The sequence below is a fragment of the Exophiala oligosperma genome (genome assembly GCF_000835515.1).
Source record: "Exophiala oligosperma strain CBS 72588 unplaced genomic scaffold supercont1.1, whole genome shotgun sequence".
Classification (NCBI taxonomy): Eukaryota; Fungi; Ascomycota; class Eurotiomycetes; order Chaetothyriales; family Herpotrichiellaceae; genus Exophiala; species Exophiala oligosperma.
In genome coordinates, this window is record NW_015622818.1 from 4,376,995 (window position 1) to 4,404,647 (window position 27,653).

The following is a 27,653-nucleotide window of genomic DNA, read 5'->3' on the forward strand; positions in this document are numbered from 1 at the left end:
TGCCCGATCTCTCGAATCTTTTCAGCAGTCGGGTGACGTACTGTCGCTCTGCCGTCGGGCTCATGATCTGGGGTGTGATGTGGTCAACTTCTGTGGCTTTTCCACATCTCTCCAGGACAATTATGTTTGCCAACAAATATCACAGTCCATTTTAAAGCTGGGACTTTCTACCCCTACAATTGTCTTCAATGTTGGCCCCTTTGGCCGTCTTTCACAAGTTGTCAACACTCTGATGACACCTGTTATACCTGATGGGGATGTTCAGGAACCAAGAGAAGGATCAATAGCAAAACTTGGGCTCGCTTCGGCTCGCCAGCTAAGGATAGCATGGCACATGCTGGTTCCTCCTAGAAGAAAGCAATACTATGTCTTTGGAGCCGAAGTCAAGCAAAGTCTTTCACCTTCCCTGCACAACGCGGGCTTCAAATCATGTGGATTGCCCTTCACATATCAACATTATGAATCATCCGACCTCAGCAGCATCAAAGAAATCTCCTCACAAGGGTCCTTCGGAGGCGCGAGTATCAGTCTTCCATTCAAGTCTCAAGTTCTCACGTTGGTCACCAAGCAAAGTCCCGCGGTACAACTGATTGGAGCCGCAAATACGATTTTGCCTCTTTCCAATTACTCTGACAGCCTCAAACTTGGTCAAGACAATCTTGAAGATCTGGACGAACCAACCCTCCTTATGGCAGAGAACACAGATTGGATGGGTATCTACGGCTGCATCGCCAAACACTGCACACCGGCGAACCACATCACGAAAGAGACTGCAGCCCTTGTCATGGGTGCAGGCGGCATAGCTAGAGCTGCCATATACGCACTCGTGCAACTCGGGGTCGGGCATATCGTCATCTTGAACCGCACATATGAAAATGCGCTGCAGGTGAAAGAGCATTTCGAGCATACATGCGGTGATCTGCAGGATTCGGACGCTGAGGAAATATCTTCGGCGCAGGCAACCTACAAACCAGCCTTCTATGTCCTGAAGTCCTGTGACGAGCCTTGGCCGCTGCGTGCCCGCAAGCCCAGCGTCATTGTTTGCGCTATACCAGCAAGAGCCACAGAACCCGTTCCAGAATATCCTCCCGAGTTGCCACACGATTGGTTCAGTAACCCTACAGGAGGGCTCATTGCAGATGTAAGTACAGTTACATGTCGAAGATTCGACGCCACTGACATGAGAAGTTGACCTGGAAGTGCCGAGCTACGAGTCTGGGTAAACAATTGCGGGAGAAGCCTCGCGGATGGGTCTGCATTGACCCTATTGAGATTCTGTACGAGCAAGGCTGTGCGCAGTTTGAGCTGTTCACAAAATGCAGGGCTCCCAGGAAAGCGATGCTTGATGCTTTCTTGTCGCAATATACAGTCACGCATGGGTCTGGCGGGGTCACATAAAAAAGTGAATCCCTTCATGCGACGACGGTTCATCTGTTGTCGGCCCGTATCCTTTATGACTGGATTCATTGTTATGTTTAGATGTAGCACTAGTCTAATACCGTATGACACGATTAAACCTCAAACAGTACCCTGTCAGGTTAGATAGACGTGCACGCGGCAGCATCTTTTGCTAAAGGCTGTTTACGGTCCCTGTTCTAAAGTCGGTAACCTACCCATGTGGACCCTGAGGAGGTGATGTTGGCCATTTCATGCACGGGTGAATTCACCGTGGCCTCTTCCACCATGCCAATTGAAGCTAGGAGTACTCAGGTTCTAGCTGCTCCTCCCTTTAATTACGGTGCCGGAACTTTTGGATACAGGATCAAAGCCAAATATTATACACAATACTAGTACACCGGTACAAGCTCAACCTTTAACTCAGCTCTCAGCCAGACCACAAACACACAAATTTGACCATGGCCAGCAACAACCATAGAACCCCCACGAAGGACCTGTTCAGCCTCTCAGGCAAGACCATCATCGTCACTGGTGCAACTGGAGGTATCGGACTCGTGGTTGCCACCGCATTAGCAGAGTCAGGGGCATCCGTGGTATCTATTCAGATTCCCAATGACCCTAACTCGGAAAGTCTGCGTCACGCTATCGAGGGAGCAGGACAGTCCTTCCAGTCCTTCGAATGCGATCTGCTTAACGCAGCATCTATCAAAGGGTGTTTTGAGCGCGTCTGGGCAGCCGGCGTCGTTCCGGACGTCCTTTTCCATGCTGCGGGTGTCACCCATCGATCGATGATCGTTGATACCACTGTCGAAACATTGACTAGGGTTCGCTCTCCTTGCTGTTTACGCATTACTGTTACTGCGACTTCATACAATGACTAATGTTTCTTGAAGGTGATCGACCTCAACGTCAAAGCAGCCTACCTAGTATGCCAATCATTCGCAGCCCGGATGCTAAAGCTCGGCAGAAAGGGCAAAGTCATCACCATCGCGTCCATGGCAGCCGAACTTGTGCAGACCAACGTCTCCGTCTACTCTTGCAGCAAGGCGTTTGTCAAGAGCATGACTCGGGCAATGAGTAACGAATGGGCTGGTCACGGTATCCAGGTTAATTCAATTAGCCCGGGTTGGATAGATGCCGGCATGGCCAAGGATTTGGGTGACGATCCAGAGTTCTCGAAAGTCGTCTGCGCCCGGACCTCGATTGGGAGATGGGGAACTCCAGATGATCTGAGGGGTGTGGTCATCTTTCTTGCAAGCGCTGCTAGCGATTTCATCACAGGAGCGGACATTCTTATTGACGGAGGTGTGCTGGGAAGATAAATGCCTGGTAAGGGAGTTCTCAATTCTGCGAGGCATGCGCGCTCGATGAGATAACAGCCGTACGAATGCAAGGCCGTACCCCTACTTAGACTATAGCAATTCTATGAATCTGAAGCGATAGAATATCCACACCACAATCCACAAGCTCGACCTTCTGGGTGAAACAATATCAGTTCTAGACATGAATCATCTTGCCATGTCTTCGGTGATGTTTCCCCCACTTTCATGTACCCCTCTCCCTTTCAAATCTGCCACGGTGGTTAGGTCCTCTCCAAAACCCAAGGAGTGTCTTTGGCTTACATATTTGCCTCCGTCAACGCGCAGGATTATGCCTCTAGTAGACTGTCAGGGGGCCCAGAAGCAGAGGAAAGCGAGGCAACCTACGTCTGGAAGTCATTGAAATAGTCACAAGCGAAGTATAAAACCCCCTTGGCAATGTCGAGGGGCAAACAAAGCCGTCCTAATGGGGGATAAAGGTTCTGGAATACCTTCTCATCTGGGGCGTTATTGGCAACGAAGTCATTGAAAAGCGCAGTATTGCCAATAGATGGAGAAACTCCGTTCACACGGACCCCCAAATGAGAATACTCAGCAGCGAGATGTCGGGTGATCATGTCGACTGCACCTTTGCTTGCACCGTACCATGTGAGGCCTGTGGTCGGATCTTCGGTGATGCAAGAGCTGATGTTGATAATGTTGCCAGATTGCTTTTCCAAGAAATGCGGCATGATGGCGTTAGTGGCATGGTATATGCTTTTGACGTTGATGTCGAAAACTCCTGGACGCGATCGTTAGCACGGGACCACATATTCTGCGGCATCTTCCATTTCAACGAACGGTCGTATTCACACTCAGGGACCGTGAGTGTATCTTTCCTACGGTACGTCCAGCCGGCGTTATTGACGAGGATATCGATGTCTCCAAATGTAGACTTCGCAATGTCGAGAGCTCGATCCCAATCTGGTCGTTTTGTCACATCCATCTGAATGAATTTCGCAGAACAATTGTTGGTGACTAGCTCATCAACAACGCTGTATCAAGGCTCATGGTACCCGTCAGCACAAGCTCAGAGAGTTTCAATTTAGCCCAGAGCATATCCTCACCGTAGGCCAGCTTTCTCGTTGATGTCGCCCACCAAGAGCTTGGCGCCCTCTTCGGCGAAGAGCTTCACAATACCCTCACCATAGCCTTCGAAGGGCAATCAGTCACTGTGTATGTGTATGTAACAGCTCAAAGATTGTACACATACCGCTGCCACCACCTGTGACCAGAGCGACCTTGTCCTGGAGTAGCCGACCTGGCGCCATGACGTTCCTAGTGCTTATCGAAGTGAAGGGATGATAGTATGATGTGCGAAAAACTTCCAAGACTGCACCATCTAACTGCAGTATTTGAGGTACGGTTTGCTCAAGGCCTATAACAATCACTTTGCGGATCGTGGTCAGAGCCACGGCAGACGCTTCCCTGCTTGTATGACGCTCTCAGATGCATTGTGACATTGCTACTAGCGCCTGAAAACTGGAGTTGGCGGGGGGGTTTTTCGGCTAACTCCTCGAGTATCTTTGGGTGATTTCATACCCGTGGAGAAGCCCCTGATTAGGTGGACCCGCAGTGTCAACGGCAGAAACTTCTGCTTCGCGGACTTGCAATTGTACGGCAATCTCCTTATTGAGAACCGGCTAAGATCAAACCTGTCCACCCCAACGTACAGAAGACAGAGCTTGGATTGCGATCGAAGTCAGAGGCAATGGTGGTCCACACACTGAAATCTTGTCCACGATCGATGCCTGAGGAACCAAATCAGTAATTTCGGTGGATGTCGCCGGAAGAAGGTGCTCACCATCTTGGTACTCAGAGCTGTGAAGCCTTCCTGGGAAATCCTTTCTGGTGCATACTCCATTCCCATGTCTTTTAGCAGCATCTCAAACGCCTTGTTCGCGCCCGCGGCGTTCTTGACCACGGAAACAAATGAGGGCCAATGAGCCTCCAGCTCTCTTGCAAAGGACATTGCTTCGAGTGAACCAGCAGTATGGATGCCGAAGAGCAGTGTTTGAACGTCCTGTATGGAGACTGGCTCCTTTTCTCCTTGGTGCGGCCCCTGCGGCAAATATAAATTCACTAGGCTGGTATCATCACCCAAGTCCCATTGTGCGGATGCTGCAAACTTGAATAACTGCTCTGCGATGAGAGACATGGGCAAGGAAACGGCATAGGATCGCCCGTATGCTGATATCATTGACTAAGGAGTTAGTCGATCGAGTTCGGCGCCAGAGGCAATTATGAGCTCACCAAGTCTTTCACGATGATCGACAGAGAGGATGCCGGTATCGACTTCGGATCCAGCATATGGCAAACTCGCTGCCCAAACAGCCAGCTGGCTGCATCGCTACCCATCACCTGCTCGTGAACCTCTCCGAGCTCGAGTCCAGACGCACGTGCCAATGGTGACACCTCAACAGCCGCAGCAATGTTTACGCCAACCAGAATCTGATGTGCAAGTTTGATGCGTGAAGCTGCACCCAAGCTGCCTGGAATCTCGTGGATCTGTGAACCAATGGCATGCAGAATGAGATTTATTCTCCGAATGCCTCCTATATCTCCACTGCAGAGCAGCGACAGAGTGCCTGCCCTAGCACGAGCTTCACCTCCTGATACAGGGCAATCAATAAGGGAAATGTCTGTGCGGCCCGCATCGCGAATTTCTTGCTGAAAAGCGCCGACGAAGTCTGGTCGAGCGGTTATCCCTAGGATAATGGTACTTGATGGTGGGAGGTGCCACAATGCTCCCTTTGCGGGCTCTAAGAAAAGGGCTCTTGCCTGATCAGAAGTGGCCACAACGCATATACAGCATTCAGAAGCCGCAGCGAGCTTTGAGGCACTGGAGACTCCATGACCACCTGCCTCTTCCAGCTTTCTCATAAACTCAGGGTTGATATCGTAGCCTGTGACATTGAAACCGGATCTGATTAGACTCTCGGCCATCCCGAACCCAATAGCCCCAAGGCCCGCGACACCGACTTTGATAAGAGGTGGCATGATGAAGGCCTCTTCGCGAAAATCGTTAAAAGTACAACCGTGGTTTCGCGGCAATGGCTCGCTCTTAGTCATTTATAATCAGTATGCGCTGTGGCCCATATATCTGTCCGGCCACATTGAACCATGATCTTGAGCTTGGAGCGCTATTTCTTCGTCCGAAGCTCTCTTCTCCACAGCCCCTCAAAGGAATCGAAAGGCCGGTAGAAAAATGGCAAAATGCACTTCCGCTCTGTCAGGTTCAATGTGCCTTTTAATCACCACTCTCGATGCACATATCTAAGAGTTAATGAAACTGTCAGTTTGTTTTCGACTGAGAAGTCTTCCAGGAGATTGATACTAGCTTCGCTAAGTAACAACATGTCAAAGTACGAAACCAGGCTGTGGATCAATGGCGAGTATGCCAACCCGGAGCTGGGCAAGACTTATCCGTTATACGTTCGTTGCACATCAAGGGAAAAGGGTTCCCAGGCGACACTGACATGAGGTCCAGAATCCAGCCACAGGCACTCATATCGCTGATGTGCCGATTGCAAGTGAGGCTGATGTCGACAAGGCAGTTCGGGCAGCTCAAGACGCTCAGCCCAGATGGTCCGCGACGCCAGCATATCTGAGGGCGAGGGTGATGCGAAAGTTTTCGGACTTGATCCATGAAAACAGAGAGTATCTCCAAGAGGTCAGCCGTGTATGCATTTTTAGGCTGAGGTATTTGTAACTGACTGGACTGAAGCTTGACTCGGTATGCATGGGTAAACCTGTGTGTCAGGTGGCAGAAGATATCGAGGAGGGGCGAAACATCATGAATTTCTTCTCTGGGCTGGTTGAAATTGTTCATGGCCGAACCTCTCTCAACGCGTCTGACCATCTCAATTTGATGGTGCGGCAGCCATTCGGAGTTGTCGCTGCTATCGTCCCCTGGAATTTCCCAACGATGTTGGTGAGCGTTTAGCTTCAGTTGTATCAAGCAGCGTTGTTGACAAAGTGAAGGCATGCCATGAGATTGGTCCATCTTGCGGCGCTGGAAATGCTTTGATACTGAAGGTGAGCAGGCTCCCAGCGGTTACTTATTTTCGATGTGCTGACAATTGGTTTTCGATGAGACATCGGAGAAATCGCCTCTCAGTGTAGGACCCTCGCATTGCCCCATGACCCCGACATATGTGTACTGACTGCATCAACAGGGCATATACCTGGGCCAGCTCTCTGCAGAAGCCGGGTTCCCACCTGGAATTGTCAACATCATATCAGGAGCAGGCGATACAGGATCATTGCTGTCTTCCCATATGAAGATTCGGTAAGTACGCGGGCTTGTATTGAGCAACGTCATCCTGCTAAGCCATGACAGTAAAATAAGCTTCACAGGATCAACGAATGCCGGTCGTGCTGTGATGCAGGCTGCAGCAAAATCGAATCTGAAGGACGTAGCACTGGAGCTCGGAGGCAAGTCGCCGCTGCTCGTCTTCGCAGATGCGAATCTGGAACAAGCTGCGACTTTTGCCATGAAGTCGATCACCACGAGTCAGTGTGGGCATGTCCCACTGATTATGTCCTTGTGCTAAGCATTCCACAGATGCTGGACAGATTTGTACTGCTTCTTCACGAGCGTACGTCGAGAAACCAGTGGCGGGCAAATTCAAAGAACTGCTTGCTGCTCGCTTCAAAACTCTTAATCAGGGCGACCCAAGCAAGCCAGATACTTCCCTTGGCCCTCAAGCAGACTCGAAACAAGCGCAAAACATCCTTCGCTATTTCGATATCGCGAAGAAGGACGGGGAGGTGCTGCTCGGCGGAAAACCCGCACGGGAATTTGGCAAGAATTTCATCCTCCCAACGATTCTTACAAAGATTCCCGACACCAGCCGAGCCAATATGGAAGAGATATTCGGCCCTGTATTGGTGCTGCACGAGTTTGAATCGGAAGAAGAGGTGGTGCACCGGGCTAACGATACAGAATGTCAGTCGCTCGCCCCTCACGTAGCACACAGATAGGATTGCTAACCAATGGATTAGATGGTCTTTATGCTTCGGTCTTTACGAAAGACATCAATAAGGCCATGAGAGTTGCAAGAGCTCTGGAAGCGGGGAGTGTGGGCGTCAACACCGCGTCCCCATATGGCGCCTATGAGCTACCTTTCGGGGGCTTTAAGGCATCAGGAATAGGGCGTCAGAAGGGCTCAGCGGCCCTGCTTGCATGGACCCAGGAAAAGTCTATTTTTGTGAATCATGGTGACGAGTAGCAGAAATGAAGTATATCATCTTTTATCTCTAGGTGTACAGAAGTTCTGATCATCTCTCGTTCAAAGTTTTGATTCTAGTGGTGTCAAACGCGTCACTCATGTCATCGTTGAGATTGGTACTAGCATATTTTCAGAGTAATTCTGAATGCTACTTTGATGATCTTGAAGTCGAACGGTCTGCCCCAGAGTTATCGACGACACTTGACACAAGCTAGGGTGCGTACCACTCTCGCCCACTCACCAGCAGCAGGAAGCGTATCCTCTCTCTGCTAATTCAACAACAGGCGGCCCCATACAGTGTAAAGCTAAATCATTATTAGGCTACGAGGCAGCTAGCATTCATGATTTTCTAGGAAGGGAGCTCGGCCCGGCTACGGTATGTAGATACTAACAATGTTGATCATCGATATGCCCTCCGTAACAGAAAACATACCCGGAGCTTGATCCAGCTCCAAACGCACTGGAAAAGCCACGGCTGAGGATACAGCCGTACACTAGACTGAAATCCACATCAATAATCGTTGCTTCGTGTCGTTGTAACCAAAAGATTTTTTTTAACAAGACGCCAGATCAGCTAAAAGGTGCCGCCCCGCACTGATCGCTTTCATTGCTGTTTAACGACATCGATATTTGCTTGAAGTTGTGTGACGGTTGAACAAGGCTGTGTCGACTGAAGATGGCGCCAGCTACACCCAAGGTTGTCCGCTGGGGCTTGATGGGTGAGTGGACTAAGATTCAACAATAGTGCGAATTACTTACTGATTTCATTTCAGCTACGGGTGATATTGCTAGGACGTTCGCCAAAGACCTCCTGATTGATCCCAAGTCCAGGGGAACAGAAGACATTATCCACGTTGTGACTGGTGTTGCTTCTTCGTCGTCAGCAGCCTCGGCGGAGCGTTTCAAGGAAGAGATAGTCCAACCGCGGCAACCCTCGGAAATCGCGTGCAATACGTATGGATCATATGAAGAGCTCGTCCAAGATCCAAGCATTGACCTCGTGTACATCTCGAGTCCGCACTCACATCACTATCAAAACTGCATGCTCGCGTTGAGCAATGGCAAAGCAGTACTCTGTGAGAAGCCTGTGACCGTGACTTCTGTCCAGGCACACAAGTTGTACGAGGTGGCTCGCGAGAAGTCGCTTTTCTTCATGGAAGCAGTTTGGACGCGCTTCTTCCCTCTGAGCATCACCATACGCCAGATGATCCAGGACGGGGTGATCGGCGACCTTGTCCGAGTCTATGTTAATAACTCGACTGGAACAGACCCCGAAGCTTTAGATCCATCACATCGCTACCTCAACAAGTCATTGGCCGGCGGTGCACTACTGGATATTGGGGTCTACACCCTTACATGGCTGTTTCAAACGCTTTATCACACCCAAAATCCCGAGACTCGACGCCCTCCTCATAGTCTGTCGAGCCTTGTCGAGTTTCACGAATCTTCCGGGACAGATCAGATGACAAGCTTGGTCATACGCTTCGACATGCCGTCTAACTCGAGGCTGAAGACTGCACATGGCATCGCAACTACCTCGATGGTTCTACCAGATGCAACTGCTGACGGAGGCCCCACGGTTCACATATATGGCTTGAAAGGCGAGATCCAAGTATGGGGACCCGCCCATCGACCTCAGAGCATCAAAGTGATACCCAACATGATTGGCAAAGAAGCGTTTGAGCGCAAGTTCGATATTCCTGCAGGCGGCCACGGGATGTTTTGGGAAGCAGACGCCGCGGCGAGATGTTGGATTGCTGAGGAGGTGGAATGCCGCACCATACCTTGGGATGAATCGATACTCGTCATGGAAACTGTGGACGAAATCCGGCGGCAGGCGAACATTGTCTATCCGACTGAAATTGAGACCACTGACTACCCAGTCAAATTAGACTCCCGGCCCAAATAGGCGTGGCTTTCCGAACTCAAGCGATATGAATCATGTTAAGAGTAAAAGACTACGTCGCTGGACAGTGTTGAGTGCTACGATAGCAAACGAGGTGGCCACTCCGTCCTACCTAGGTACCTTGGCCCAAAGTATCTGGCAATTCCACCCCACATCACGACCGTCCAAATTGCGGGGAGTGACTTGACTTCGAAGAACTCGAGATGAATTTTCCCATCAGGCCGAGCGCATTGGCGTAGAAGGCTCACTAATTCGGCTATGACTTGTACCGGTGATCCTTGGCCCCGTTCTGCACCCAACCTGCAACAAAGGGACGAGATGGAAATGGGCCGTATCTGCTCGTCTTCGGGCCGATTTGACTTCATCGGCTGTGAATACCACAGAATTACTTGTCAGCTATCGCAGACATGTGCTCGGTAGGTTTCCACGCACTGTTGTATTGAAGAATTGAGCCGTTTGTTATTAAGACATTGACTCATGTTCCAGCTTCTTCCCTAGGCGTTTCCCATTCAACCACCCCCATGCCATCATCCCCCAAAGATTAAAACCCAGGAAGGATGGACTTCGAGCCCACACTTGCTTCGGTGTCATTGGGAAATCCAGAGGTACACCCGATCACTAAGCGCCTCTCTGCAGCGGCAAGCCATGGCTTCAAATGTGTGGAGATCGTCGAGGCCGACATCATCAACGAAGCAAAAACCCTGGGCCACGATGACTCTGCGCAAGGTCAGATAAAGGGAGCCGAATCTATCCGGAAGATATGCGATGACCTCGGTCTGAAAGTTGTGGTATTGCAACCATTCTGGTTCTACGAAGGTCTGCTAGACCGAGCGGAGCACGCGGTGAGGATCAGGAAGCTCGAGCTGTGGTTGAAGATGGCAGCTGTCCTCGGAACCCGCCTCATTCAGATACCAACGAACTGGCTGGGTGAGGGTACCACGGGTGATGTCGGTATCATCACGCAAGATCTAATTGAGATGGCTGAAATGGGCCTGAAACAGGCGCAACCTATATCCTTCGCCTACGAAGGCGTCGCATGGGGCACACACATCGACACCTGGCAGGGCACATGGGAGATGGTGAAGCGGGTCAACAGGCCTAATTTTGGATTGTGTCTTGATACCTACCACATTGCAGCCCGCGTGTGGGGAGATCCTACAGCGATGTCTGGGATGAACGAAGACGGTGACAGAGCATTGGACGAGTCGCTGGACGAGATGATTCGGGAGCTCGACGTCAAGAAGATATTCTACGTGCAACCTAGTGATGCTGAGAGATTATATGAGCCTTTGGTTGAGGGTCATCCGTTTTATGACCAGATGCAGAGACCAAGGATGAGTTGGTCCCGAAATGCAAGACTATTTTGCTACGAAGAAGAGTATGGGGGTTACCTGCCGGTGGAGAAGATCCTGGAGACCATTGTCGTGAAAATGGGCTATTTGGGCTTAATTAGTGCCGAAAGCTTTTCGCGAGATCTGTTCAATCCACGGCCTCACATCCCTGATGAGTACGCACGTCGCGCTATAAAGTCGTGGAAGAGGATGATCGAGGTGCTCAAGCAAAAAGCTAGTGAGACGGTCCGGAATGACCTACAGAATAGGCAGAGTAATACGGAGTAACATAATGAGTAATTAGGTCTTTCTATCTAGATACTCTAGATTAATAAAATTATTTACCAATATTTTTAACACGTATTGCAAAATCTTAAGAAATCGCTAAGATAGCTGTCATTTCGTATCTCGGCTTAGACTCGTTTTGCACTAACTTTTTCACTACGCCAAATGATATAGCGCAAATGAACCTCGAGAGAACCTTTGATCGTTTCCCATCTAAGGATTACACCTGGGCACTGCATTTTATAATTTCACTAACGAGCCTGAGTATTCAGAAAAGTCAAAACACTACTAGACTATACTTGTGTCTTAAGCTTTGCTACACTGAGCTTCCTCGCTAGCAGTTTTCAACCGCGGAGAAGCTCGACCAAACTGCGCTCAATGATGCCCTAGCGTTATTGTGACAAAACAAGCCCTCGTTTGCACACGAATCTCAGACCACTTCCCGATGCCATGGATGTCCATCGGCAGCGCTCGTAGCTTGCGTCTACAACCTTTTTTTACTTCAGCTTTCTCTCAAGGCAGGCTGCACTTTATCAAACAACCGAGAAACAGTCACACATGCGAAATCAAAATGTTGATTGACTGATAACATCGACATTTATTACCGTATGTGAAAGCTTACGGCGGACTGCATCGATCTCGCCAATCAGTATTGTTCTTGACACGCCTTCCTCAGCATTTGAGCTCTTTTCTCTTCTCGAATTTTCACCGCAAACTGAAACCTTTTTGGACCAGTGTTGACCCCGGGTTTATACTCGTACCATGGCACTGGAATCACTGCTCCGTCATCATCGTGTTTCTTAGTCACGCTACACGCCCACATCAACATAGTCGTCTCGATGAACAAGGACCGCTCGGCCACAACGAAACCAGGACAGATTCGCCGGCCAAACCCGAAAGACGCGTAACGTTTAATGTTTGGGTATTGGTTCAGGGGAGCTTGGAAAGTGGGATACTTCGGATCTAGCCAACGTTCCGGATTGTAGCTTTCGGCGTCAGGGTAAATGCTCTCGTCTTTAAACATCGCATACTGGTTAGCGTGAATGATGGCGCCTTTGGGGATGAAGAAGCCGTCAAAGCTGCCTTCCTTGGTTGATAGATGTGGGATCCCTTGAAAGTCAGTATTGTATCCGTTCAAGTCCTGACCTTGGGTCGCGGTTTTCGTATTTCTGCAGTCATAGGGTGCAGGGTGATTGGTTACTTACCTCCAGGTACTACCGGCCTCCATCGTAGGGTCTCCTTGATTGCAGCACGCACTGTCGGTAATCTTGGAAAGTCATCGAAAGTGGGTAGACGGTCGCCGATAACCTCATCGATCTCTTGTTGAATTTTTTTCTGCCATTCCGGGTAGTACCACATGGCTAGGCAAAATGATTGCATGGTGGATGAGGTAGTTCCCGAGCCGCCCTCGAACAGTGTCCCTAGGCAATAGGCCAGGTCGAAGTCTGATAGGTCGTAGTTCTTCTCATTGTCCAAGTAGCCGTAGATAACGGCGCGAGTGCCGTCATTCGATGGCTTCTCAGTGATATATCGCTCACGTGCCTCAGTCACCAGTCCATGGAAATATGAGTACTCAAAGTTGTGTAGTTTTTCGGCCTCTCGTTTGAACCCTGCGAGGGACTTTGGCAGATATCTCAGAAAAGGGAGAAAGTCGACTAGATAAGCCCCCGGGGCTCCGGTTCGCTCGAGGGTATGAACAATAGTCATAATTTTCTTCACGTGGCCCTCTTCTTCGGCACGGGATACCTTTTTCCCGTAGATGATTTGCAACATGGTGACGGACGAATACCGTTCGAAGAAATAGTCATATCGATCGGGATCCTGGACAAGGTCATCAACTAGCCGTGCGGCCTCGAATATCTGCATATCTCCCCATCCTTCAAGGGAAACCGTAGAAAGTTGAGCCGCCGCCAATTTTCGAGCATTACGCCAGTATTTGTTCAACGGACTCGAGCCTAGATTACCGCCTCCGGATACAAGGTCGTGTAGCATAACGATAACAGGCCGATCCGAGTAATGGGCTCCTCTGAGAGCGAGCATGTCGTTGGCGATATTTACGTCCGAGATGACCACATGTGTCGCTCCCAAGATATTGACCTGATATATGGGCCCGTACACAGCAGCCCACTCCGTGAACTTGTGATAGGAGAAATCCTTGGGAAAATCGAGTATACTACCAATAAGAGGGTAACCCTTCGGACCAGGGAGACGTTTAAAACCATGGTATTTCGCTCTAAGGACGAAAAGATGGTACAAAAAATATGAGCATATAGAGGCAGCCACCAAAATAATGGTTGCAGACATGTTGATCGAGAGTGGTGGAGGCTGTTAATCGTGATATGACGTGGAGCCAGCTTCGGTTCTTCCAGCAGGTGAGGGTCATCAACATCATATAGTATACACGGCAGAAGTCGGGAAACCGTGAGATTGGAAAAACTTCTGGTGTGTCAATGGAAGACGTCATGTTAGACTGCGACCAGCATACAGTACATTGCTATGTCAATAACCCACCCTGAAAGACACCCCAGGATCCCTCCACTTCCCGCCCCAGAGATCTGCCCAGTACCCTGGAGTCAGAAATGCTCGGCCGATAGGATCGCCATGCACGTGAGACACGGTCAAGCACGGCTGCACCTGAAGACCGCTCATAGACTGACAAAAAAGGGCCTGAGCGCGGTTTGTGAGTCAAGACACGGCCGTAAAGTTCGCGACCTCAATACGCTGGGACAGACGGACGGAGGACGGATCTGGATGCGCGCAATAAGTCCAGAGATCCAGAAAAACTCAAGAACTGCTAGTGGAAGCGCCCCCCTCCCCTTACCCCCCCATAGTCAGGTACTGTATCGGCGCCATGATTTGGGCGACTCGGGCAGTATGCGCTCCATCCACCCAGTCGGTGTGAAAATGATATAGGAACGACTATCCCAAACGTGCGGAGCCGTTTGCGATTCTAGAAGTCTGGAGAAATTTGAGAAGCAATGGGAGTCACTGCTTTTTTACTCCGAAGATAATATATTGACCGGTGTGATTTAAGGAATTTTCATCAAAGACAGTGGAGTTAGCAACTATGGACATCTTCAGTTGCCTTTTGGAACCATGGTCTTCCTCCCCTCCATCATGCTGGTCCAGTCTGGATTTTGTCTTGCTCGAGCACCATATTTCCGCAAGCCCTCTGGAATTATATTCTCCCGCCCGACGTCTGTCATACGTGCGATGAACACCACTAGATGGGCATCCAGAGCTGTAGGCTTGTCACTAAAGATCCATGTCTTTTCTTCACCAACCATTCGGTCCAGAGATGCAAGGAGATCCCTTGCTTGTTGCTCCATTCTAGTAACTTCGGTTGGAATGAGGCCGTCAACCTTTTTTTTGCACTCTATTCATCTATCAGGATTTGGAATGTGGTATTTGAAGGGTTAGGAAAGCATAGAATAACGTACATCGACAGCTTGAATTCGAGGGCCTTTCTATATCGGTTTGAGATGGTCGGATCTTCAAGTCGAGTTTTGATTGAATCCACAATACCCTGGATGACATCCATCCGGCCAGGGAATGACAAAGAGAAATAGTTCAATGCGTGGAGGTCGATCAACAACTGACGGATTTGTTTCTCGTGGGCGACAGGCATGAGTTCTGGATATTTGGATGCCATGTAGAATGTCATCTTCAGACTGTCTGGAATATTGCCTGATTTTCCTATGCAAGAGAGCACAGGTACCTTTTGCATTATCTTAGCGACTAGCCAGGCTAGATTCAGTACTTCGGAATTCTGCTCATACCTGGCCTTCAGGATTGATATCACAGAGGAAATGCTCCGTCAACTGTTCCTGGCCAAAAATATCGACTTCCTTCAAACTCACGGCCATCTCGGATTGTGCATCTTTAGGCTGACCTCGAAGTCTCAGGGTGTACAGAGCCATTAGGGAGCATATTGAGTATCGGTTGTAGTATAAGATATACTCATTTACGCTGGTAGCCATGACAGCTGGATTGACAACTGTTCTCTCAACTTCCTTATGAAAATTCCCGAAGTGTCAGGCATTAATTGATCCTCTTGCTGAATGCAAACTAGGAAATAGATTTTGATATACACCAGAGAGATACAAATGGTATCTTCCGAACCCGTAACAGGCAGAACTAGTGGTCCCTACGCATTAGGGATAAGCTTTATCGACCCCATTATCCGCCGTGAGACGACAGGATACTAGTCATGTACCCCGTCCTATGCCGCGAAACCGAGACCCGTAACGGCTTTCGCTCATCCGGGGTCAAGGTTCCGCGGAAGACGATTACGGCATCTGACATGGAATGGCGATCTTGTGGGCCGATATTGATGAGGTCTGTGACCACCATTTTGCTAAAGTCTGGAAACGAGGCTCTGATTACGGCCGTAGTTAAGGGCCGTGTCCGACGACGTGGTGAAGACCCCTGTGTATGGACTTTGTCAACGCCGCGATGCGCCGATGTGTGATGGCTCTTCAAAGAACACAGGAGCAGATTTCAGCATGACCACAGTAGTCACTCTGATAGATGTCACCCACTGCTGCAAGTTCTCTACGATGGTGTATTTCACGCTCGCTTTGTAATAGGAACGTTCTTTCGCAGATGACGTTGGGGTATCTGCTCCACTGACCGAGAGTCTTCATATACTCTGTATTCTTCATTGAAACCGGGTATCTCTATCGACCAACCACCTTACCTTCCCTCTTTTCGCTAAAGTTTTTGTGAAGTTGATCGCGATCATAAAGTCCTCGGCACAGTACCTCAGCTGAACGAGCTCGACATTACTATTTTGCTGATCATGGAGACTTCCCAATATTCCGAGCTACCTGCTAGAACGGCAGAGTTGCTCCAAGGCTCAGGGCCAGCTGCTGAGACTCTAAATGCACGCCTTGAGCATTTTGCCTCCATGCAACTACGAATACCCGACAAAGATGGAGATTCAGAAGTCCTCGATGGAGTCACCTTTGTACATCATTTTGTCAAAGCTCCCGGAGACTACGATCTGATTTCCTGGCACTATGTTGAAGCTGGAGAGGGGGAACCTATCGTGTTCCTACACGGAATCCCGTCCACTTGGTATATGTGGCATCACCAAATGGCTGGCTTAGCAAGTACGCACCGCTGCATTGGAGTTGATCTAAAAGGATACGGTCAATCCGAGAAGACACCAGGAGACTACACCCATGAAGGTGCGGCAGAACAGCTGTACGCCATGCTCCTGCAGATTGGTGTCGATAAATTCAATCTTGTCAGTCATGACCGAGGAACTGTCCAAGCCGATTTCATTGTGGCGAAACATCCCAACAATATTCTTCGCTACGGTCGTGGTGAACAACATTTGTATCACTTTAATCCCAGCGTTGCTCCGCAGGAAGAGCAGTTCCGCAACGCACCTTGGACGGGTATCATGGAAGACCCTAAAAGGCTTGTTCTGTGGGCGTACACATGGCTGGCAGTCTTACCCATTCCCGACAATGAAATGATCCGGATCATACAAGAATGGTCTTACCCTGACATCAGCCGCTCAGCACAACGATATTTTCTGTGTTCGACGTTCCGAAACGAGTGGTTGGCAAGACGTCGTACGCTACTAAAATCTTGGATATGTCCAGTGTTGATCATGCAAGGCTTTGATAGCAAAACAGAGCCGCGCGAATGGTATGAAAAGGCTCGTGAATACATACCGAACTCTCCAGGTGTATTGGTAGACTTTTTACCAGGGGGACACTTTTGGGCACAAGAAAGTCCTGAAGAGACTACGGGTGCAATTCGAAAGCTTCTCCAGATGTAATTTGGAGGCTTCTAGATTCTCTCTGTAATGAACACTGACAGAGAATAAGTCTGATAACATAGACCCAGTAGCTCTGTCCAGACAGTGAGATTGTTTCCACAAAAGATGGCCTTCTACCTACTTTACCGCCGTGAACGTGGCGACAAGTCCCACGCAGCTCCCCATTCGTCCATACCATCATTTGATTTCAACTACAATTCGGACAACAAAAAGCCTGGGCGCTGGACTGCACATGTTGTTCATTTACTGAGGGAGAGCAGCTCCACCACGAAATTTCCACGCCCAATATTCTAGTGCGGCGATATACCCGAATACACCGAGTCCAGCAATGACTCCCTCAGCTTTGTCACTCAAGTAGCTGTGGTGCCGAAATGGCTCGCGCTTGTGAACGTTCGAGATGTGCAACTCGACAAAGGGAATATCGAGCCCTGCCAAGGCATCGCGAAGTGCCACCGACGTGTGCGTAAAGGCGGCGGGATTGATAATGACGGCGTCGATGCCCTCTTCGTAGGCGGAGTGAATCCGGTCAACAATGTGACCCTCGTGGTTCGACTGAAATGATGAGAGCTTGAGGTTGTACTTGCTGGCTTGCTGATACATGGAGTCCTCCACGTCCTTGAGCGTCGTTGACCCGTAGATAGCCGGCTCTCGCGTCCCAAGGAGGTTGAGGTTGGGTCCATTGATAAGAAGAATCTTTTTAAGTTGCTCCTCGGCCATGTTGGACGCCTGGGACGCTTGGGCAGGTACGCCAAGCATAATAGAAGACGCAGTCTTTGCGCAAGTTCCCTCCTGCTTTCTCTTTCCTGGCGGATAAGTCTCAACCCATGCACAATGTCGCCCGTCAACGTAGGGAAGATATACACTTTATGATGAATAAAAGGCTCGGCGATTTCCTTACGACTGACCATATGAGCCACAACACTCTTGGGCTAGGCTGCCTTTTTTTATAATCCAGGCGTGGGCACCGATCCTCTCTGGTCGGACGTAGTCAGTCAGCAGTGCGGCATGAACTTAGCCGAAAAGGCTCCATCGCGGCTGTGTGGGGACACCAGAAGAGGCATTGGGAGCGTCAAAGAGCTGAGTATCCCCGATACGTTCACGTGTTCACCTCTCCAACGATGAACATGTTGCTCAAGTTTACAAAACTCTAGTCCCTCCAGGTGTTAATTATTAGCACTGGCCTCGAACAGATGTGACGCTGGTGCGAGGCCTTCCGGCGATTGTACAGCAGTCGTGTGAGGAGGTCCCTTTCCTGGTCAGGACCTCCTCGTAGATACTGTCTTTGATGAGGAAAACCTATCCCGCGTAATCTATATGGGCTTCTGGGGTCCCAAAAATTCTCCTCCATCCGGCTGAAGGTCCGGGCCTATTTACGACTTGGCCGCATTCCTTGTATCTAAAGCTTCCCGGATCGCTAAAACGGGAGCACGCCTGCCCGTCCACATTTCGAATTGGCAATATGCTTGCTCTTTCAACACAGCAACGCCATCTTCCACCTTCCAGCCAGTTTGGCGTGATGCAACCCGCATGAGAGCAGTAACTGGCGGGCGATAAGCCATTTCAATCACTACCCCGGCGCCCGTCGCGAAGATGTGCTCTGGGATGTCGGCTTCGGTCACGTCGTCGGCGGGAATGCAACTGACAATCACGTCTGCGGTCGGCGCTTCAGCCAGAGACCCGTATATGTCAACTTGCAGAGGAGAGAAGTCGGCTATCAGACGTTCCGCGGTGTTCCTGCTTCGATTCACCAGACCTATGTGTGGAACGCCCATCTGCCTGTATGCGTACACAGCTGCGCGTGCTGCGCCACCAGCCCCGATAACGAGACCAGTGTCAAGTTTGCTCAACCCGCTGCCCTGGATGCACCTCAAGATACCAACCCAGTCGGTGTTGTCACCGCGGAGAGTCCGGCCTGACTTGGTCTCCTCAACAATGACTGTGTTCACCGCTCCAATTCTGGTGCTAGCCTCTGACACGGAGTCCAGAAGCGGTTGGATGTTCAGTTTATGAGGGAATGTGACCGACGCGCCGCCAAATTGGGGCTTTTGCACTAGATCACGCACAGTATCGTCGATCTGAGGTGTTTGGTGTATCGAATAATGATGCGGCAAACCTAGCTCGGCAAAAGCAGTATTGTGAATGGTGGGACTTAGCGAATGAGAAATGTTATTCCCAAAGATGAAAAAATTGCGTTTTGGGAGTTGACCCATGAGATGCTTAGCGTAGTTGACCTGGGCCAAGGATATCTGACCCGGTGCCGACGGGGCTGGTAAAAGAGGATGGGTGACAAAAGAGACGGGGCTGATGATGCGGGACAGCTGGCCTGCCGAACCCATAGCCACTGAAATAATGGGTTTGCCCGAATGCGTCTTATATTTCCGTTGCAGTAGTGCCAGTTCGTGGCAGTCTGCAATGTCAGTAGCCTGAAAGCTGAGCTTCAGGATATCTGCAAGAGTCGTCAGCATGGACCTGAGGTAAAAATTGGCACGGGCTGATGCAACGCACCTCCGTAAGTGTTCTGTTCTATGTAGTGCTCAAACAAGGAATCTGACCACCTGATGTCTCCAGTCCAGTCATGGACCGAGGCGATAAGTTTACTGGTCCCCTTGTGCTTGACAATTTCTTGCTTCAGGGATTCGGGCCAAGCAAACTCCACGTCGATATACTCGCACCCGTGTTGGGCGGCGAGTAACATCAGTTCAAGGGCTTCAGGTGCTGCATAATCCGGAAATTTGCCTCCTTGTGAGACTGTCCGTACGGTGAAGATGATAGGGAGGTTCGAGCGTTGTCTCAACCAGTCCAGTTGCGAGAGCACATGGTCTTTGGAGGGTACTTTAGTCCCCTCGTTGAGCCTCAGCAGGTCAACCCGAAGCTCCCACACATCACCTCCGTAGCTGATCCTTTCGAGGTTGCTGCCTGTTTGTGTGAGATCAGGAAAGGTGAGCGGAACGAGGAAGATTTGTTTTGCTTGGGCATAGTACGACGATATCAAATCCTGCTTTGTGCCGTTGCTCATATGTGAAGCCATAGTTTGATGAAATGACCTCCAGCGTCCAAGCAGAGGGTATTGGCCTCGAAAAACCGGCCATATAAGCGGTTTTGGTTGGAGGGCGTTCCAAACACGCGCTCCACTCACGGCAAAGGGCTCAGCCGGTCCATTACGGGACCGTGAGTCGCGCGCCCTAGGAATGGCACCAACCCACTTATCTGCCGGGATCAAACCTAGTCGAACATTTCCGGTGATCTACTGTAGTGCAGAACCCACTAGTTCATATTGCTGTCGTATAGCCCTCCTCATCACGTGGACTGGGGCAGGTCTGCCAGTGAGAATCTCGAACTGTGAAATGCCCTGCTCAACGAGCACATCGAGGCCATCCACCACGACCCAGCCCCCTGTGGACCTCGACTGCATTTGATCCATCAACCGGGTCACCAACGGCTTGTACGCCAGCTATGAACAGTTAGCCGCGGAGGTTCTGATCACTCGTATATTCTTACCTCGACGAAGACTCCGCCCGTTCGGCTTTGCAACCATTGATCCGGAATAGTCAGTTCATGAGCTGCTTGTCCGGAGATAGAATGAGCAGGGATGCAGGATACGATCACTGTAGGCTGACGTAGTCCCTCAGGCCACTCAGACTCTAAGGTTGAAAGTACATGGACATCCAAATTCTGCTGCCTGTAGTGGTTCGCAAGTGCTTCTGCATGTGAAGCCGTCCGATTGTAAAGGCATACGATCCTAATTCCCAGGGTTCGACAGGCATAGATCGCTGCCCTGGCCATACCTCCAGCTCCTATAACTAGAGCAGTACTGCCATCGCGAATGAAGTTGGCGGGAGATATTTTTCGCTCAATACACTCCCGGATGCCAACGTGATCGGTGTTGTAACCTTTCATGATAGTATCAGTGTTATTAGACTGGTCCTGGCGTCTCTCAATGACTAGCGTATTGACTGCGCCGATATCTTGCGCTTCGGGGCTTACACTGTTCAGCATGGGCAAGACCTGCATTTTGAAAGGCAAAGAGATTGCTAGACCACCACATTCGGGATCAGCCAAGAGTTCGTGGATGGTGCTGAGATCATCTGACTGGCGCAACCCATAAGAATGCGGCATGCCACACGCAACATATGCTGCATTGTGCATTGCAGGTGAAAGACTGTACGAAACGCTCTGCCCGAGGATGGTAAACTTCTTTCGAGAGTGGATGAAGCTGGAATACAACGCCATTTGAGCTTGTTCGATTGTGACACCGTCGGTAGACATGGTAGGAAGGACCACTGGTGAGAGGACTGGATTGAAACAGACAGAAGTCCGGCCGAGAGCACCTGTGTTGTACGCAATCAGTGGCATTGTCCAAGTCTCCCGAGCGATCTGAGCATCGTAAAGAAGTTGTAAATTCTCCGGGGCGGAAGCAACTTCGTGGGTGACGCGAACAGCATCGCAAGCAAGTTGCATCGCAAGGTCATGTAATTTAGTCCATGAAACTTCCTCCGCAACTCTGGCCTGCTTGCTACTCTCATAATGAAGGGTTCCAACAATTTGAGTGGAACCTCGGAGTGACACGAGGGATTCCACCTGATCACGGCCTATCCCCAGACACACCGTCAAGAAGTCTGGAGAACTCCGAAGGCAGAGTCGAAGGAGCTTGAGATAATTGACCGAGTCCTGCGCTCCTAAATATGAGACATCCATCATGATGGGAGCTCTCGCATGTCTTCGCAAAGTGGCCACTGCCTTGGGAATCAATTCCAGAAAGTCCTCGGCAGTATTGAGCCTTGGGTCGATGACGATACTGATCATGTCTGCGCCAGATTCGAGTGCATCGTATTCTAAGACATGCGCGTCGAGCCAGTGAAGCGGAACCTGTAGTACATAAGTGTAGGAAGCAGACAAAGCACAGACAGACCGCAGGAGCTGTGGGACGCGTCCGTAGATACGATGTAGAAAACGAACGAAATCCACCTCGGTCTGCTTGAGTTTTAGCGTTCTAGCCGGATTCCTTGCGTTGGGACTATCGAGAGTCCAAGTAATGTTGTAGAAATCAAAATTCGAACACGAACGGTAAAAGGCATCGTGGATCCTGTACAACTGCTCCTGGTTGTTTTGATCCCCAAACATGTCGCCAAGGTCAGTTTTGTCTCTTTGAACGTAGATGACAGGATGTGTTTGAGCGAAGGTCCTTAATAACCGCTTCTGAGCATTGCTACCGAACGCCGTCAAGCCGCCAATCACGTGATCGTGACTGTAGGTGCTGAGGAGGGACTGGGTAGCTTTTGTCTCAGCCTCGCGGTAAGATGGCATTCCATGAGTGGAGATATAGTCGTACGGTGTCATGCCCGTCCCTTTCTCAAAGGCCTTGCTAAAGTCGACATACTGACGGCGCAGAACCACAGATGCAATCACGGATAGAGTATGTTTGCCGGCTCGTGGAAACCCAACCAGAAGGATGCTAGCATGGGAGCTGTACACCATTTTATCAGTCGCTGTTGTCTGCGCTTCCAGGAGTGCGACTGTGTCGGAAGTATCAGGGCCTGTATGACGGCCTGGAGAAGACAGCCTCGAATAGGATGTACGAGACGCAGTCTCCGGGACAGAAGTCATCGCATGGCTGTTTGTTACCTGAGGATAAAGGTCGGGGGCGCACTCAAGTGCCTCAGCTTTCCGCTTCATGGTCACTAAGGTGCATTCCAGAGTAGCCCTCCATCTGTCCTCAGCATTAACACAGGTTTTCAGAGAAGAAATGGCAATGATAAGGGTGTCTTTCTTCTGGCAGATTCAGTGCACGGTGCTGCAGTGGGAGGCCAACATTTCCGGCAAGAACATTAGCCGATCACGTGACTGTCAATGAGGAGACTATAACGCCCGCGCAGCCCCCAGGAAAAAATCCCACGCAGTTCTAGAGTCGTCTGAGCAGCCTCCAATGCGGTCTTCAAATGTCCACATCTTACCCTGGTCGAAGCATTGACCAAAATTACCTCGAAGCCGGAACCGGGCTACCTCATCGAGATTGTTTGGGCAGAGTGCGGCAGAGCGCTGTTATCCAGAGGGAACCATCAGAACTTGCTCAGCTCATGGCCCCATGTCCGACTCAGGCCCAGCATATCCGAAACGCCAAAGAATATCACAAGCCTGTAAAGAATGTCGAAAGCGCAAGTCAAAATGCGGAGGTGAATACCCATCCTGTCTGGTCTGCGTCTCGACGAATCGCGCGTGCTCGTATGACCAGAATTTCCGAAAGCGTGGATTGCAAACTGGCTATGTGCGAGCTTTAGAAGCGCTGTTAGGTACAATCGCCCGCGACTCTCCCGAAATTGAACGGAAGATCCGGGCATCACTCCGTTCGCGAGACTTGCAAGGCGAACTGGACGAGAACCGGTTCACGGATGTTGCTGTCGAGACCTGGCGGAAATCTGGTCTCTCAAAAGACATCGAACAACTTCTAGCAGCCTCAGAGGCTGTTTTTAGCACCTCCAGTATAGCTCTTTCGCCAATCTCCTACTCAGATGTCGAGGATGAGCAGGGGAACGGGGCTACCGGTCTGCAAGAATCTACGCAGCAGCCGTCCTTAGCTTTACATGCTTCTCCTGCTTGGGATGGTCCAACTCAGAGCCTTCCTGATTGCTTGTTGCCACTAGGAACCTCGGAACTGGTCGAATTTTACTTCTCACAAATCCAGTGCTGGTTCCCGGTCTTGGAACGCCGAGACATCCTGCGCATTCTCCATTCGGAGACTCCTCCTTCGGTTCTTACAAACAGCGACAAGGCTCTGAAATCGTGTCTCTGGGCTATATCTGCCTTGGTGACTGCTCAAAGACGCTTTAGGTCCAAGGTACGCCTCACTTACGAGCAGGTGCTGGTCGGTCTTTGTCTACAACTCAATGAACACGAACAGCAACCAGAATTGGGCCATGTTCAATCTAGAGTAATCACTGCTCTCCTGAGAATCGGTTTGGGTCAGCTCCATGCTGCGTGGACGACGATCGGTGCGGCGATTAGAATGCTTCTCGGGTGCCAATATCGTCCTCCGCGCTACTTGCACACTTTATTTGGGTGCATCATGCTTGACAACTATCTCTCTTCCCTTTTGCGAAAAGGTTCCTACTTTCCACCAAGCGACCAAATATATCTCGCCAAGGTGGACGAAGATTCAGTGGAAGAATGGGAATACTGGATCCCGCCCTCGGAGTGTACAGCTGTTGTCGCCGATGGGAAGAGAACCCCGCTGCGGTCGCTTAGTATCCTGAATTTCATGACTCAGCTTATGTATCACCTTGCAAAGATCAATGATCCAAATGTGGATGAAGCAAGGCTTGCTGAAGGTATCACTGCTCTGCAGACCTGGAAGGAAAATCTGCCAGGAAATCATCAGATCTCAAGCTCTGGTTTCTCCAATCCCTCTCTTTTGAATTTACATCTGATGTGGAATTTCGTCATGTGCACTTTGCTGATGAAGATCACTACCCCCCGAAACTCTATTGTTGAATTGGCAGAACAAAGCGCAACTTCTACTGTGGATCTCCTCAGCATCATTTCAAGAGACACGGGCATGCAGACTCCGCTGTTGCTGGGATATGCCTCTCAAGCTTGGACCTGTTTGCACGTTCTAGTTTGCCCTGAGGCAGACAGCAGTGCATGTTCGGCCATGGCGAGGCTTCTCGAGCTGAAGGAGAGCTTTCATCAATATTGGCAAACAGGCGACTGTGGCCAAGAGAACCAGCCGCATGAGGCTGCTGAGATTGAACAATCTCATCCAGGCGCTCCAGGGAGGACGCTGTCACCGTTGCTTGGAACGGCTTCCTTGACTATGGATGCTGCACGTCCAATTCCCGATGATACGTCTGCCGAGGCCGACCGCCATCAGAGATCTCTCTTTCAATCTTTTCCAGAGGTACAAACTGCGACCACCCATCCTCGGGGTCTCGCTACGAACCAGGCTTTACCAGCAGAAATGGGAGCTAGTAGCGAGCTGGAAAACCTTGATGTGCCCAGCGCAGACCAATTCAGTGATGTCAATGATTTTGATGCCATCTTCACTCAAGGGTCGTGGATAGCGCCGATGAGGAGGTAAGTGGCACACCATCTGTTTGGCCTTGTTCGTGCTGATCTGTGAAGGCCTGATGATCAATCTGACTTTGCGCAAAACCTTGGTTTTATGGGCGGCGAGCTTGACCCCGAATTCTTTTCAATCCTGAGTCCAGAGGCGAACCCTCTGTGGGGGCATTGTGATCAACCGGAAGCTCCGAATGACCTATAAATTCAGTTCTCGTGCGAATTTTTGCCACGCCTTGATCCCTCTCTGCGCGTGCGTGTGAGGCACACTGGGATCAGGATCCGACATGGTGCGGGAGAAAAGCTCCATTGATACCCACCCTTCAAAGCCCAGTTCTTTCAAGAGAACTCGGGCCACCTCGACAACTGGAAGATAACCACCTTTATCCTCTTCATAGAGGAATAATCTTGCATTTCGACTCCAGCTCATCCTAGAGGGCTGACCATCGACGTGGAATGGATGATCCTGCGTGAGAGGAGGATCCATCCTCTCAGCATCCACGACCTGGACGTAGAAGACTTTATCGAGGGACACCGTCTTGACGATTTTCTCCAAGGAGGCCTTGAGGTCTTCGTCGGCATTAGAAGTTTTGCCAGACGGACTCGCGGGATCGGCCCAGACGCGGCCGGCAATGTTGAATGTGTCCAGACAACATCCAAAGTTAGGACGGTCAACCCGTAAGATTACCTCCCACAGTGTCTCCCACGTATCGACATAGGTTCCCCAGGCCAGGTTCTCGTAAGCAAATCTCACCGGGATGTCTTCTTTAATGCCGAGGTCTGCCAGCTCTCTCATATCCTGGACGATCAGATCCATGTCGCCGGAAATCCCGCCCTGCTGAAAATTAGACGGAATCTGTATGATGTCGGTGCCGAGGGCTTTGACAATCTTGAACCAGGTCTTGAGCTTCTCAATTTTCGCCGCATGTTCCTCTCGATCAACTAGGCCTTCATAGAATAGAAACGGCTGAAGGCCGATGATGATCAAGCTGAGACTATCACACACTCTTCGGATATGTTCCGCTGCTGCGACAAGCGATTCCGGAGTCACCTCTGCTCCGTCTTTCTTTGCTAGATATTCCAAGTCTTCGTAGAAAATCTCGATGCCCTCGAAGCCGGCCTTGGCGGCTTCTCGTAGTTTCCCCTCCAAGTCGTGCACCCAGGCCCGACCAAGGGACATTGAAGCTATGGCTGATCTGCAAGGCATGGTTGGGACGAATTGAAAGAATATTTGCTGAGGGAAAGGAGACAAATGTTTCTGGAGCGAGGGAATTACGACATTATACGTGTCCCGCTCCCGGCGGCTAAAACCTATTCCGGTGCCCACCTGCTTCAAAGAAAGCCCTTGGTTGGTGTTGTGGCATGAAACCACTATCTCCAACTCGCAACAAGTACTGCCGTCCTCGTCGAGGACATCATTGCCGTTCAGAATGCGTTGTAGACAGGATGCCCTAGAAGTTGATCGCCGGACTTGTCTCCGCGGCGTTTTGCAGCACTGCCCGCGCAGCATCCACGTCTATACGTTTGGCGGTGTCCTCTCCGACCCAGAGTCGATACTGCTCTTCTATCTGGTGGCCGATGATTCCCGTTCCTTCAATTGTCTTCCAGCCATGTTTCTCGGCGAGCTTCAACCACCTCGTCCGTCGGGGTTTGAAGCACATGTCCAGCAAAATTCCTTTCTCGCTTGTGGAAGAGAGAAGATACTCGATTACATCCCGCCCTGCAATTTCCTCGGGACTCTGCGGTTCAAAGTCGGGCACTGTACCCACGATGTAGAATGGTGCCACCAGCGATTTCCCTTCTTCGACCGAGCGCACCCATACGATCTTGATGCGGTCACCGTAGACTTCGGCATCCTTGCGTAGTGCGTCGACCTCGCCGGCATCCCTGTTGACAATGTAGATCGGGTTGCATTGTAGCTGATCGTACAGAGCGTAGAGGGCAGCCCTGGAGGCACCTCCGGCGCCTATTACGAGAGCCGGCCTGCCTTTACCCTTGCCCTGCGAATCCCCATCTGATAAAGAGCCTTTGATACCTCGCCAGTCGGTATTGGTCCCCCGCAGCGAGCCGTCCGAGGCTCGATACACATTGTTACAGGCTCCTATGGTGGCGGCATGCTCGTCGAGCCCATCGAGATGTTTAATGATTGTCCCCTTGTAAGGCATGGTCACCACTCCACCAGCAAATGTGGGTTTTCGAAAAAGAGCCATGGCGTCTTCTACCGTGGGACATTCTTGAGCAATGAACTTCCAGTTGTAGCCGAGCGACTGTGCGATGAAGTCATGCATCAGCGGT

At 50.5% G+C, this 27,653-nt stretch overlaps 8 protein-coding genes across 8 annotated transcripts; 2 read left to right on the forward strand and 6 right to left on the reverse strand.

Moving 5' to 3' along the window:
- Positions 1–2,906: 2,906 nt before the first annotated feature.
- PV06_01492 (uncharacterized protein) lies at positions 2,907–4,027 on the reverse strand (the record flags this gene model as incomplete). Its single annotated transcript, XM_016402099.1, has 5 exons — positions 2,907–3,054; positions 3,105–3,498; positions 3,558–3,751; positions 3,824–3,908; positions 3,970–4,027. 5 exons carry the CDS (start codon positions 4,025–4,027, stop codon positions 2,907–2,909), a joined length of 879 nt encoding a protein of 292 aa, XP_016269152.1.
- Positions 4,028–4,369: 342 nt separating this feature from the next.
- PV06_01493 (uncharacterized protein) lies at positions 4,370–5,756 on the reverse strand (the record flags this gene model as incomplete). Its single annotated transcript, XM_016402100.1, has 3 exons — positions 4,370–4,507; positions 4,561–4,959; positions 5,010–5,756. 3 exons carry the CDS (start codon positions 5,754–5,756, stop codon positions 4,406–4,408), a joined length of 1,248 nt encoding a protein of 415 aa, XP_016269153.1. The 3' UTR covers positions 4,370–4,405.
- Positions 5,757–16,313: 10,557 nt separating this feature from the next.
- PV06_01494 (uncharacterized protein) lies at positions 16,314–17,306 on the forward strand (the record flags this gene model as incomplete). Its single annotated transcript, XM_016402101.1, has 1 exon — positions 16,314–17,306. One exon carries the CDS (start codon positions 16,314–16,316, stop codon positions 17,304–17,306), a length of 993 nt encoding a protein of 330 aa, XP_016269154.1.
- Positions 17,307–17,539: 233 nt separating this feature from the next.
- On the reverse strand, positions 17,540–18,023 carry PV06_01495 (3-dehydroquinate dehydratase, type II; the record flags this gene model as incomplete). Its single annotated transcript, XM_016402102.1, has 1 exon — positions 17,540–18,023. One exon carries the CDS (start codon positions 18,021–18,023, stop codon positions 17,550–17,552), a length of 474 nt encoding a protein of 157 aa, XP_016269155.1. The 3' UTR covers positions 17,540–17,549.
- A 653-nt stretch (positions 18,024–18,676) lies between these two features.
- PV06_01496 (shikimate-5-dehydrogenase) lies at positions 18,677–20,334 on the reverse strand (the record flags this gene model as incomplete). The annotated part of the gene is made up of 2 exons (XM_016402103.1): positions 18,677–19,752; positions 19,812–20,334. 2 exons carry the CDS (start codon positions 20,332–20,334, stop codon positions 18,677–18,679), a joined length of 1,599 nt encoding a protein of 532 aa, XP_016269156.1.
- A 216-nt stretch (positions 20,335–20,550) lies between these two features.
- Positions 20,551–23,146, reverse strand: PV06_01497 (shikimate 5-dehydrogenase; the record flags this gene model as incomplete). The annotated part of the gene is made up of 2 exons (XM_016402104.1): positions 20,805–23,146; positions 20,551–20,757 (listed from the first exon to the last, which is right to left on the reverse strand). The coding sequence occupies exons 1-2, from the start codon at positions 22,977–22,979 to the stop codon at positions 20,551–20,553; spliced, it is 2,382 nt and encodes a 793-aa protein (XP_016269157.1). The 5' UTR covers positions 22,980–23,146.
- Positions 23,147–23,388: 242 nt separating this feature from the next.
- Positions 23,389–25,377, forward strand: PV06_01498 (uncharacterized protein; the record flags this gene model as incomplete). The annotated part of the gene is made up of 1 exon (XM_016402105.1): positions 23,389–25,377. The coding sequence occupies one exon, from the start codon at positions 23,389–23,391 to the stop codon at positions 25,375–25,377; it is 1,989 nt and encodes a 662-aa protein (XP_016269158.1).
- On the reverse strand, positions 24,003–26,583 carry PV06_01499 (uncharacterized protein). Its single transcript, XM_016402106.1, has one exon. It carries the CDS (start codon positions 26,563–26,565, stop codon positions 25,558–25,560), a length of 1,008 nt encoding a protein of 335 aa, XP_016269159.1. The 5' UTR covers positions 26,566–26,583; the 3' UTR covers positions 24,003–25,557.
- Between the last annotated feature and the right edge of the window lie 1,070 nt (positions 26,584–27,653).

Excerpts from the sequence above, each read along its gene's own strand:
- PV06_01499 (XM_016402106.1), bottom strand. The coding sequence starts at position 26,565 with ATGCCTTGCAGATCAGCCATAGCTTCAATGTCCCTTGGTCGGGCCTGG.